General features: G+C 39.3%; 1 protein-coding gene across 1 annotated transcript; it reads right to left on the reverse strand.

The window, feature by feature from the left end:
- Window positions 1-105: 105 nt before the first annotated feature.
- LOC114321225 (putative serine/threonine-protein kinase PBL23) lies at window positions 106-4500 on the reverse strand. Its single transcript, XM_028268425.2, has 5 exons — window positions 3550-4500; window positions 2885-3066; window positions 2551-2740; window positions 1610-2001; window positions 106-730 (listed from the first exon to the last, which is right to left on the reverse strand). Exons 1-5 carry the CDS (start codon window positions 3668-3670, stop codon window positions 425-427), a joined length of 1191 nt encoding a protein of 396 aa, XP_028124226.1. The 5' UTR covers window positions 3671-4500; the 3' UTR covers window positions 106-424.
- Window positions 4501-12761: the final 8261 nt, after the last annotated feature.

The raw sequence follows: 12761 nt of genomic DNA on the forward strand, positions 1-12761 counted from the left end.
CTAACATTAACAAATTTTCATGAGCAAGCAACATGACACCATGGATGGAATGCATTAAAATAGCTTTATTGCAAATGAACATTACAAAACTCAAAAAAACCTCTTCACATATGATGGGGTAAGCTTTCATTTTGGATAATGCCAAGATCATCAAGAACTTGTCCTACTCTCTTACCCTCACAATTAACATTATATATATATATAGAAGTGAAAAAATTACCATACACGCCTCATGCTGGACCAAAAAGCTCCCCTAATCTTCGTCCCTTCTTTCTTCAAAATTTGGATCTCTGAATCCACAAGAATCCATAAGATCTCATAAAAAAACCAACTAAGAAAAAGAGAGAGTGAAAAAAGAGAGTTAAAACAACAGGGAGTTTGGTGTCGCAATCACAGTCGATACAGCTTCTTTAGCACCTTCTCATCAGTCTCTTTCCCAAGCACCACTTGGCGCGTCTTTTTCGATTTCTAGAACTATGTTTCTACCAGAAGGAGCTAGTTTCATCTTCTCTTCTGCTCCTTCGTCATCTGCCTCTACTGTCTTTCCTGTTGATAAGAACTCAAGAGCAGTTACAACATCACTGATCAAAGGTCGAGCACTAGCTTCCTCTTGGAGACACATTGCCGCTATTGCAAGAGCCTGGTACAGACCCTTTGTAGGGTAGTTGCCTTCTAGCTTTGGATCGGCCATTAATGTAAACATGCTTTTATCTTTGAAGAGAGGTTGTGCCTACAAAACAGTAACATACATGACTAAATTACCAAGCCAGGCCACACAACTTATCAAAAGGTTTGACTTTGAAATCCTACAGTTAAATTCTTTGAAGTTCTCACCTTGCATTGTTTACTATGGAATGAGCCACCCCATGAAACACCCGCCTGTTACGCTCCAGCCAAATCAGCCATAGTAAACAGTGCAAGGCAAGAATCCAGATGTGTTGGCTTTTACAGATTTGTGGAGAATTTAATTTGTTAGTTTCGTTGGGCTCTTGAGGCCGTCTTTGTATTCTTTGCATCTTCTTGATGCTTTTTAATAAAGTTTGGTTATTTATCAAAAAAAAAAAAAAAAAATTCTTTGAAGTTCTCAGTTCAGTATTAGTTTTCAAGTCCAACAGCTTTTAAGACCCACATATTATTTTTTAACCCAATAGGTCACATTGGCCATGTCCAGGATTACAGTAAGTGCTGTTTTCAAATTTAAATTTAAATTTTTTTTCCAGATTGTTTTGGCCCCTTAATGGAGCTCACATTCAGCACCTCATCGTGATAGTGTGCTGAGCTGTTAAGTTAGTTTTTTTTTGTTTTTTATTTTATTTTAAATGTTTTCACTTTCATTATATACATTCGTTTTTAATAAAATTTGTATTTTTTTTTTTAATTTACTCATGGTGAACTATAAAACAAGGTCAACATTCGATATGAACTTACATTTAAAAAAACAACTGAGAAATGTTGCCATTTTTGTGTTGCGAGCATCTGAGAAATTTGTAATTACTGTGCAGAAACTGTGAAATTTCACTTTTTTATACATGAACTTTTTTTGGAAACTGAGAATCTTATTATGATAATCCCATATTGAAATGCAGGTGTTTTTTGTTTTAAAACATACCCAAATAACTAGATTCTGCTCTTCATTTGGTTTTGAATTGTCGATGACTCTCCTTCCTGTGATTATCTCCAGAAACACGACTCCAAAGCTATACACATCGGACTTTGTTGTTAATTGACCTGTCAACGCATATTCGGGTGCACAGTAGCCATAAGTTCCCATCACCCGTGTAGATACATGTGTCATACCATCGGTTGGACCGAGCTTGGCTAGCCCAAAATCAGAAAGCTTTGGATTGAATTCCTCGTCTAATAGTATGTTAGATGCTTTGAAATCCCTGTAAATCACTGGAGGGTTAGCTGTTTCATGCAAGTATTCAAGTCCTGTAGCTGCACCTTCTGCAATTTTCATTCTAGTGATCCAATCCAAAGGCTCCTTGGTAGGAGCTAAGTCTGAAAAAAAGGGGGGCAGATTTAAAATGTTAAAAGAAAACAAAAATCAAGTCATTGCTGTTAAATTCATCTAATTCGAAATGGTTGCAATTCACTGATCACAAATTTTTAAACAGTGACATGTAATGCACAAACATTTATTTATTCAGGTATTAACACTCCATTTGTTTCGGAGGAAAATGTTTTCTATGATTTTTTTATGCTTGGCTGTGCCTTTGAAACTAACGTGCTAGTAGTGTATTAATGGTGGTTTTTAGTGGTGGAAGTGGTGGTAGGTGGTCAAGGTAGTGAGGGTGATAGTGGTGGGTTGGTGGTGGTAGTGTGGTGGCAATGGCATTGGTAAGACTTTAGTTCGGAAAATGTTTTTCCCCATTGAAAAATATATAACATTTCTCAAATAAATTTGTTTTTCGTTTTTTTTTTTCCCCTTTGACTTTCATTTTTTGTCATACCGAGTGTCAGAAAATGTAAAATATACATTTCTAAAAAATATTTTCTGTCAAAACAAATAGAGGTAGAACTGAAAATCATAAGTAGAATTGGGCATACCAAGAAGATGATCCTCTAGAGAACCCTTGGCCATGTACTCATAGACTAATATCCTCTGATCGCCATCACAACAATAACCAACCAAATTGACAAGATTAGGGTGGTGAAGAAGGCTCAATATCAACACTTCCACAAGGAATTCTCTGTTTCCTTGGAATCCATTTCGGTCAAGCTGCTTAACAGCAACATCCTGAGTAACATGATCATTAACATGGATTTTAGAACACATATTTCTAAACAATTTTTCAATGTGTTTTCAATAATTCAATGTGTTGTGTGTGTGTGTGTGTGTGTGTGTGTGTGTGTGAGAGAGAGAGAGAGAGAGAGAGAGTACTTGATTTATGTTTTCAATGCGGCCTTTGTAAACCTGGCCAAAACCTCCTTCGCCTATCAAGGATTCAGGGTTGAAGTTTTGAGTTGCGACATTCAGGTCGTTGAATGTGAAAATTTGAGCAGAAATACTCCCTTTTCCGACTTTTGCTATCTCTTCAGCAATGTACCTCCGCTTGCTGCTATCTGTGTGTTAAAACATGTTCAAATTTCTACTGGGAAACAAGGATTTGGACAAAAGCAAATATTATTTTGGTTATATCAAATCTCTATTGATTATTTTAGTTGAAAGATTCGAATATTTGAAACATATGCACACTTACCTTAATGAAAATAAGGACAAAGATACAATGTAACATAAAAATACAGAAAAGTACAGAAAAACTTGAAATGCATTCAAGTCTCGATGAAAAATAAGGCTGAATGGTACAAAGAGTGGAAAGTTAAAGAAAGAATATTTTTATGAAACTACCATTCTGTTACAGAGAATTGGGTATAAATAATAAAAGTTGGAAGGATATGAGGGACAGATTGATATCATAGTGACCGAGCCTAATTAAGTCCATATTCTATGATCATCTAAATTACAAATTAAAAATCTTCAACACCAAGGAGAGAAGTTGGAGAGTTAAATTGAATGGTGGCCTCGTCAGAACATAGAAAACTAACCGGATTTGAAGGAGATGTTAGAGAATGAGGCCAAAGCCTTCGTGTCTTCATATTCACGAGTACTTTTCTTCAATGATCTCTGACTTTCTGTCTGACAACACGAAAAGCAGCTTAGCCTCATTGGTCTCTTATCGCTTATAAATCCAACAATACCCAAATTCCAAAACTGTCAAAATGTTGAATCAAACTGAGATGAATTCACTGCTGTTCATAAAAGCATGTGATTCGATTCATTCCTCAGCACAAACAAGAGGTACCTGGTTTAAGGGCAGGTTTTTGAAATCGGAGATTTCAATCAGCTCAGAAATCAAAAACCTTAGCCCCAGGAAAAACCAGCCTGTTCTGGTCTCCCTGGAAACTAAGGAAAATTTCTGCAGCTTTACTCTTCCTTCATGACCCCCCTCATCCCTTTGTGCCCGGCCACATATATGACATAGTCAAATTTGCTAATTTCAGCAATAAGTAGTTAACCTCTTCCTCATTTTTAAAAGTTAGTTGAGCTAGGGAGACTACCATTAACGGGAAATAAGGAATATTTTTCTCTGTCCATTCCTTTTCTTTTCTTTTCTTTTCCTTCTCCAATTCTACCCTCCTATGCTATTCTTAGCCACCCCAAATCTTTTCATGGTGATGGATCAGATGGGCAAGAATTCTTCATAACTAAGGGCTTAAAACCCGAATTTGTGGTCCATACATTTTGCAATTTCAAGATTCACTCTAATTAAATAACCAACAGAGATTGGAAATTTCAATCAAATGCCTCGTGAAAAAAAAAAAATTCATAACAAATCAAAACCTAATGCAACCATTTCATCCAGTAATTTTTAAGCAAGCTTGAGGCCCAATTTTGCTTCTTTGAACCTCTTGCTCTCGTGAGAGGAATAGAAACAAATCAAACCAAATATACAAACAGAAGAGAAATCAAATCCACAATGCAAAATAAAAATTTATAGAGCTTGAAATTCTCAACTCAACTACTCTATATATGTGACACTCACACACTGAAACCCTAAACCCTAGTCAGAAAATACAACAAATACCATTCTCTGATCAGCTACCCGGGGTCGACTACGAATTTTAACAAAATTGAGAGGCCTTTGTTAATTTTAACTCTTATAGGTATAAAAATAAAAATCCGGTGTAATTAATCTAAGTTCACAATTAATAATACATAAAAAAAAAGTAATATTTATTTAGTACTTTGTTGTAATTGATTCAATTTTTGTTTGACATTATTTCAATTAATATTTTTTCTTTGTAATTGTTTTATTAAATGATTTTTTAATTGTAAATTAGATTTTGTTAATTTATAAACAAGACCTTTTTTTTTTTTTTTTTTACGTAGATAGAACGTCTAAATATTAGCGAATTAAAAACCCGAGTTTCTCTCCGGTGTAAATTTGAAGTTGAGAGAACTAGAGAGGCTCATCATAAATCTTGTTTTAATAATTTAAATCGTTAATTTTGTGGAATCCTCCTTCTGACTATATCATTTATAAAAAATAAAAATAAAAATTATTATAAATCAATTTGATAATTATAACTTTTTTTCAAACATTTAACTTTCGTATCACCACGTGATGGTATTTAATGAGTGAAGAATCTTATATTAAATGGTGGGTTAATGTTGAAAATAACATTTATAGTATTTTATTGACAAGGGACACCGTAAAAGGAAGGAACAAGATGAGAAATAATAGGAATGTATTCTCTCTCATTTTTTCATTTTGTCCCTCTTTGGTCTGTTTTCCCACTCGAAAAACTTTCCTGTAACCCACACTGTAAATCCTGCAGCCCTCAAGTAGGTGCCAGACTACGGAGCCAAAAATGGTAACCCAAAAAGAGCTCTCTCTCTCTCTCTCTCATGCTGCTTTCATTATAAACACAATTAAACACAGGGCAGAGCAGTTCTATCAGAAGAAGACACATTGAGAGATAATGCACATTATTTTCTGCACCAGACACCAATGCTGTTCTGCAAATGAGAAACTAGCATTAACAATGCATAAAAAGGATACAAAACACCAGCAAAATGATCTCTCACTCATCTCCAAAAGCATAATCATAAATTGCAAGGATGTTTTTTGCTTAATGTTTGTTCATAGATCATCATAAACAATTACTCGATAGTAATTAAAAGAAAATTGAGAGAGATTGAGAGAGCAATTTAGCTCTGTATGTTTTTTGATGTATTTAGCAATCAAATGGAACCTCCATTATATAGGAGATGGTTTACAAGACAGAATGATATGAAGCCACCGAAAGGTAGCAAAAGGAAAGGAAAAGCAAGCATCTCTGTGCTAGCACCAACTATGCAACAACTAGCAAAAGGAAAAGAAAAGAAAGCATACAACTATGCAACAACTATCTACAGATATTATCTATTAAATTATTAAATATAATATCTACATATATTATCTACTATTATAATATTAACATCCCCCCTCAAACTCAAGGAGGACAAACATCAACCAACTTGAGTTTGGAGACAAGGTCAATGAAGCGGCCAGGAGAATGAGCTTTGGTGAAGATATCAGCAGGTTGATCAACAGAAGAGATCGGATGGAGATGGACAGTACCATGAGTAACATGTTGCCGAATAAAATGACAGTCAATCTCAATGTGCTTGGTGCGATCATGAAAAACATCATTGTGAGCAATTTGAAGAGCACTGTGATTGTCACAAAAGAGGGCAGTAGCGCCAGAGGGAGTAACACCCATGTCAGCAAGAAGCCAACGAAGCCAGAGAAGCTCCTGAGTAGTATCAGCAAGGGCACGGTATTCGGCTTCGGTACTAGAACGAGCAATAAGAGATTGTTTCTTACTGCGCCAAGAAATAAGAGAATCACCCAAAAAAAAAGCAAAACCCAGTAGTAGAGCGGCGGTCAGTAGGATCGCCAGCCCAATCAGCATCAGAGAAAGCACGAAGCTGGAGAGAGGAGCGGGCGGAATAATGAAGACCATGAAACATGGTGCCTTTGAGATAGCGAATGATACGAATTAAGGCAGCATAATGTGTGGTACGAGGAGCTGACATAAACTGGCTGACAATATGGACGGCATAGGCAATATCAGGACGAGTAACAGTGAGATAGACAAGACTGCCAACCAGCTGACGATATAGAGTAGCATCAGAGAGAAGAGTGCCATCAAGAGGGGTAAGACGACTCTGAGGCTCCAGGGGAGTTGAGGCAGTCTTGCAATCGGTAAGACCAGCACGGGTGAGAAGATCAGATGTGTACTTAGCCTGAGAGAGAAAAGAACCCGTGGAATCATGGAAGATTTCAAGACCCAAGAAATAGCTGAGAGGACCAAGGTCTTTCATCTCGAAATGATGGCTAAGAAATTGTTTAAGATGAAGAATACCATTGACATCATCACCGGTGATAATCATATCATCCACATAAAGGAGAAGCAAGGTGGTCCCTTGAGCAGTTTTGCGGATAAACAGTGCAGTATCATAAGAGCTGGAGGTGAAACCACAGTCATGAATAGTAGAGCTGAACTTGGCAAACCAAGCGCGGGGAGCTTGTTTGAGACCATATAAAGCACGTTGAAGTTTGCAGACTTTATGAGGTGGATAAGTAGACCCAGGGGGAGGTTGCATGTAGACCTCCTCAAGAAGAACACCATTAAGAAAGGCATTTTTCACATCCATTTGATAAAGATCCCAGTGGCGGGTAGTAGCAACTGCAATGAGGCTGCGAACAGAGGTGAGACGAGCAACAGGAGCAAAGGTCTCCTCATAGTCAATACCATATTCTTGATTGAAGCCTTTAGCAACAAGGCGAGCTTTATAGCGCTCAATAGAGCCATCAGAACAGGTTTTGATTTTGTATACCCATTTACAGCCAATGGCAGTCTTGCCAGGAGGAAGATCAACAATGTCCCAAGTGTGAGTTTTGTCTAAAGCCTGTAATTCATCAGTCATAGCTTGCTGCCAAAGGGGATTAGAGCGAGCCTCCCGATAGGAGGTGGGTTCATGAGTAGAAAAAGCAGTAGAACCAACAATAAAGTCACGAAGACGAGTAGAAGGTTGGATTACCCGGTGTGGTCGAGCAGGAGGAGGAGGAGCCACAGGAAGAGACTCAACAGGGGGTGAGGAGTCCGAGGGAGCAAGATCAGGACCATCAGAGCTGGCAGGTGCTTGAGAAAGACCAGTAGGCAAGGCAGTCTCAAGAGAGTCAGGCATGGGCAGTGAAGGAAGCTCATCAGAAAACAGATCTGCAGAAGGGTTAGTAAAACACAGAGAGGGTGAGGGAACGGATAAACGGAATTGAGAGAGGGAGGAAAACATTGTGTGTTCCCAAAAGACCACATGACGAGAGATACGGAGACGCTGGGAGAGAGGATCCCAACAGCGATACCCTTTATGTTCAATACCATACCCCAAGAAGCAACAAAGGCGAGAACGAGGTTCAAGTTTGGTACGTTCATGAGGTTGGAGAAGAACAAAACAGGCAGAGCCAAAAACCCTAAGGGTGTCGTAAGGGGGACGGGTGCCATGTAAACGCTCATATGGAGTGTGATTATGAATGACTGGTGTAGGGATACAATTGATAGTGTAAGCAGCAGTGAGAGCGGCTTCACCCCAAAAATTTTCGGGACAAGAGGAAGAGAGAAGGAGGGCTCGAGTAGTGTCAAGTAGATGCCGATGTTTTCGTTCAGCACGGCCATTTTGTTGGGACGTACCTGGACAGGAACGATGAGGTTGAGTACCATGACTCCTAAGGAAAGAAAGAAAGTCAAAATCTTTATATTCCATGGCATTGTCGGAGCGAAAAATCTTGATAGTTTTAGAAAATTGGGTTTTAACCATTGCAGCAAAATTGTAATAAAGTTGTTTGAGTTCAGAGCGATTTTTCATAAGAAACAACCATGTAAAACGAGAAAAATCATCTATAAAAACAACAAAATAACGTGCGCCTCCCATAGTAGGAGTAGGAGAGGGTCCCCAAATATCAGAATGAATGAGATCAAAGGGCGCAAGAGAAACAGAATCACTTTTATTAAACGACAAAGCAGGTTGTTTTGCAAGTTGACAGGACACACAATTGAAAGCATCAGAACTTACAGTACCCAAATGACCACTAGAAATTAAAGACTTCAAACGACCAACAGAAAGATGGCCCAAACGATAGTGCCAAAGCTGAAAATGAGATAAAGGAGGAGCAGTGGTAGCAGTGGTAGGAGCAGTGATTTGAGAGGAATCCGGAACATGAAGATGGATAAGTTCGTAGAGACGTCCTTGCTTACGGCCGATCCCAAGAGTTTGCCCGGTCCGAGGGTCCTGCACCAAACAACCAGTATGGGAAAAGGTAACAGTTAGACCATGCTCACATAATTGACTAATGGAGATAAGATTTAAAGTGAGAGCAGGCATAAGATATACATGGGATAAAGATAAGTGAGAGGTGGAAACAGACCCAACATGACTTACAGACAGAAGAGACCCATCAGCAGTATGGATAGAAGGAACATGAGAAGTCGAAGAGAGAGGAGTAAAAATAGTAGGATCAAAGGTCATGTGATTACAACAAGCGGAGTCAAAGTACCAGGAAGTGTTACCTGCGGTGGTAGACAAAGCAGGAGATGGAGGAGTACCGGAATGCTGCCAAAAATGTTGAAACATGGCTTCAACATCGGTATGAGAGAAGACCGGAGTGGAAGGATCTACAGGGACAGAAGAAGGTGAATCTTCGGAGGCGGCAGCAGCAGTGCGTGGAGCAGGCATGTTGTTAAATGGAGTCCCAGAACGGTGAGAGTTGCTGCGGGAAAGATTCCCGGTGGAAGGACCATGGCGAGAGGCACGGGTAGGATTGCGGAAGCAATCTTGTTGGAGATGACCAGGGCCAGTCTTGTTGCAAAATCGACAAAGACGAACGGGACAATGAACCAGAAGATGAGTCGATGGAAGATTGCGGTTGTGACAATAGTTGCAGGTAGTGGACCGCTGTGGTGAAGGAGAACTCCGAATCTGGGGAGTAGCAAGAACAGAGTCCACAGGGTGTGGATGGAGAGTACCAAACCTGGTTTCCTCGGACAGGAGTTCAGAAACGGCTTGCTCAAGAGTAGGTAAAGGAGTGCGATGTAGGAGAGATGCGCGGACGGGCTCAAAACGAGGAGTGAGAGCCATGAGAAACTGAACCAAGCGTTGTTGGTCACGGTAGGTAGTAAACAAGGCAGCATCCTCAGTATGAGGCCATGGAGGCTCAGAAAGAGCGAGTTGATCCCAAACATAATACATTTGGGAGAGGAAATCATTAATGGTCTGAGTGTTTTCTTGGCGCATACGGTGAAGATGACTCAGAAGCTGATATTGGTTAGCAAGACCGGTAGTCTGATAGCGTTCTTGCAAAAAATCCCAGATGGCCTTGGCTGGAGAGGAAGCAGACTCAAGTTGGAACCTACCAAACTGAAGGCTGATGGATGTAATAGAAGTATTGCGAAGCCAGGTGATGATCTGATAATTTTTACTATCCCAATCTTCTAGTCGGTCGATATATTTGGCAGCGGAGTCCGTGGCAGCGGAGTCCGTGGCAGCGGATTCCGTGGTTGTTGGGACTGGTTTGCACACATCCCCAGTAATGATACGCCAAAGTTTCTTGCCTTTGAGGAAGCCAGACATGGCTTGTGCCCAAAGGACATAATTAGTCCCGTCAAGAATAACGGAAATGGGGTGATTAGAGGAATCCGGGCGATCCATGAGGGAAAAATAGCACAATGGCGGTAGAATCTGAAAAAACCGAGGTTACCAATGAATTCAGAAGGCCGAAATTAGTGGGAAAAGGAGTGAAACGACCCAAAATATGACCACAGAGGCACAAAAATGAGAGGCAAAGGGGGCGCGGCGCACGTTAGCAAGAAAGGCGCGGCGCACGTTAGCAAAAACAGGCAGGCAGTGCACGGTAGCAGAGAGGGCTGACGTGTGCTGACGTCAGAAACACGCGGCGCACGTTAGCAAGGTAGTGCGCGGTGCACGTTAGCACGGGACAGTGTGGAGGACGCGTAGAGCGCGTGTGTGGCGGAAGGCGGAGGCAGGCGACGCGCCGGTCACAGAAGCGGCGCGTGAGAGCGCGTGTAACGTCGGATGGGGTTGAAATTGGTGGCGTTAGAATCGTCCGGAGGAGACGAAGGCTCTGGTGTGGTGAAAAATGTATTTCAGAGATGGACGAAAAAGGGATACAGATGAAATGCAATCTGTAGAAAAAAAAAAAATATGTGTTGGCAGAAGAGGCTAGGCAGAAAACCTGTGCTCTGATACCATAAAAGAAAATTGAGAGAGATTGAGAGAGCAATTTAGCTCTGTATGTTTTTTTGATGTATTTAGCAATCAAATGGAACCTCCATTATATAGGAGATGGTTTACAAGACAGAATGATATGAAGCCACCGAAAGGTAGCAAAAGGAAAGGAAAAGCAAGCATCTCTGTGCTAGCACCAACTATGCAACAACTAGCAAAAGGAAAAGAAAAGAAAGCATACAACTATGCAACAACTATCTACAGATATTATCTATTAAATTATTAAATATAATATCTACATATATTATCTACTATTATAATATTAACAGTAATGATATGGATCTGTAAACTGTAACAGCATCCGAGCTTAATGACAATTATTAATGATCATATATGGAAGTTGCTTAGTCAGGGAACAACATTAGTGGCTAAATAAATTTTACTTCACTATAAATTACTATAATTAGAAATTTAAAATAAAATAATAAAAAAAAAGGCTATAATTCACAGTGAAATAATCCAAAACAACATTTTCAGTTCACATATGGACAGACACATTAATTCATGAGTATTGCCATTTTCCCAAGTCTACTAAATTATTTATCGAAAGGAAGAGAAGCTTACTAAACCAATAGGGACAAAGAAGAAATACAAATAACGAATAGAAGATGCTGCCAAATAATCACAAGGAGAAGAAAGCAAGAGGATCATGGATGGAGAAACCAACAATTCTTAATTCTATTGTTGTTTATACCCTCGGGCCTTATATTCACTCTGAGTTTAACCCCAATTATTTCTCTAGTTTCTGAATCATTCGTTCAGTTCATGTATATCATATTTCTATCGGTACCAAGAACAAAAGCATCAGCTGCAAGCCTGTAGGAAACAACACCTATGAGGGATATATATCAGTGAATTTTTCCAAGAAGCATGAAATGTTTTAAGTCCAATCTGAATGCATCTCCACCGGGTAAGAAACAAAGCGCGCATGGGAAACTGATTTAGATGATGATTGAATTGTTAGTAGTTTAAGGAAGACAAATAATTCAAATTCTTGGAAAATAACTATGACATTTGAGTAATAGGCTAGGATGTGATTGCAATGCCTATACTATAAGATATTTCAAGTGAGTGTCAACTATGGAAGCTGGTGTTATCAAATCCCACAACCACATGGTTATGATTCAGATCTTAATCTCACAAGCCAAAAAAAAAAAAAAAAGGGCAAAGTAAATAAGTAACTTTAAATACTAACAAAAAAAAAAAAAATCTTCAGAAAATTCATGGCAATTCCCGCTATACAATCTATTTGTTCCCGCAATCATGTTTAGTAACTACTGCTATTTTTTGCGCAAATGCACCAGCCATGTATCATGTATAACCAAATTATAGCTCAGTAGGACTTTCTATGGTAGACTCTTTTTTCTTAATATATTTTTTAACTAGTACCCAAATTTTGCTGCTTTTAGCCCAGCAATCACTTTCTCAAGCTTGCTAATACGAGCCTCGAGTTCCAATCCCGGTGTCTCAATTTTACCATATTTATTGATTTCTTCTTCATTGTTGTTGATCCCAACCATATATAGATCTTCCAAGACTCTCTTTGTTCGTCCCACTGAACCCCTTCTCGGCATAGTCATTTCTACTGGTTTCATCAGCAACTCAATCTTCTCAGCAACATCAACACTACCTTCTGATGAAGGTGAACTTTGAAAATTAGTGCCCACCGGCTTAACTTCACCAACCAATCCATTTCCACCATATTTACTGATTTCTTCTTCATTGTTGTTGATCCCAACCATATTTTGATCTTCTAAGACTCTCTTTGTTCGTCCCACTGAACCCCTTTTCGGCATACTCATTTCTACAGGTTTCATCAGCAACTCAATCTTCTCAGCAACATCAACACTAGCTTCTGATGAAGTTGAACTTTGCAAATTAGTGCCAACCAGCTTAACTTCACCAACCA

This window comes from Camellia sinensis, chromosome 8, assembly GCF_055761805.1.
Source record: "Camellia sinensis isolate YWXY chromosome 8, ASM5576180v1, whole genome shotgun sequence".
Classification (NCBI taxonomy): domain Eukaryota; kingdom Viridiplantae; phylum Streptophyta; class Magnoliopsida; order Ericales; family Theaceae; genus Camellia; species Camellia sinensis.

Coding starts and splice junctions, on each gene's coding strand:
- LOC114321225 (XM_028268425.2), bottom strand. CDS start 3,670: ATGAGGCTAAGCTGCTTTTCGTGTTGTCAGACAGAAAGTCAGAGATCA. Junction 3,067..3,549: donor TAACATCTCCTTCAAATCCG/GTTAGTTTTCTA, acceptor TTTAACACACAG/ATAGCAGCAAGCGGAGGTAC. Junction 2,741..2,884: donor GCATTGAAAACATAAATCAA/GTACTCTCTCTC, acceptor CATGTTACTCAG/GATGTTGCTGTTAAGCAGCT.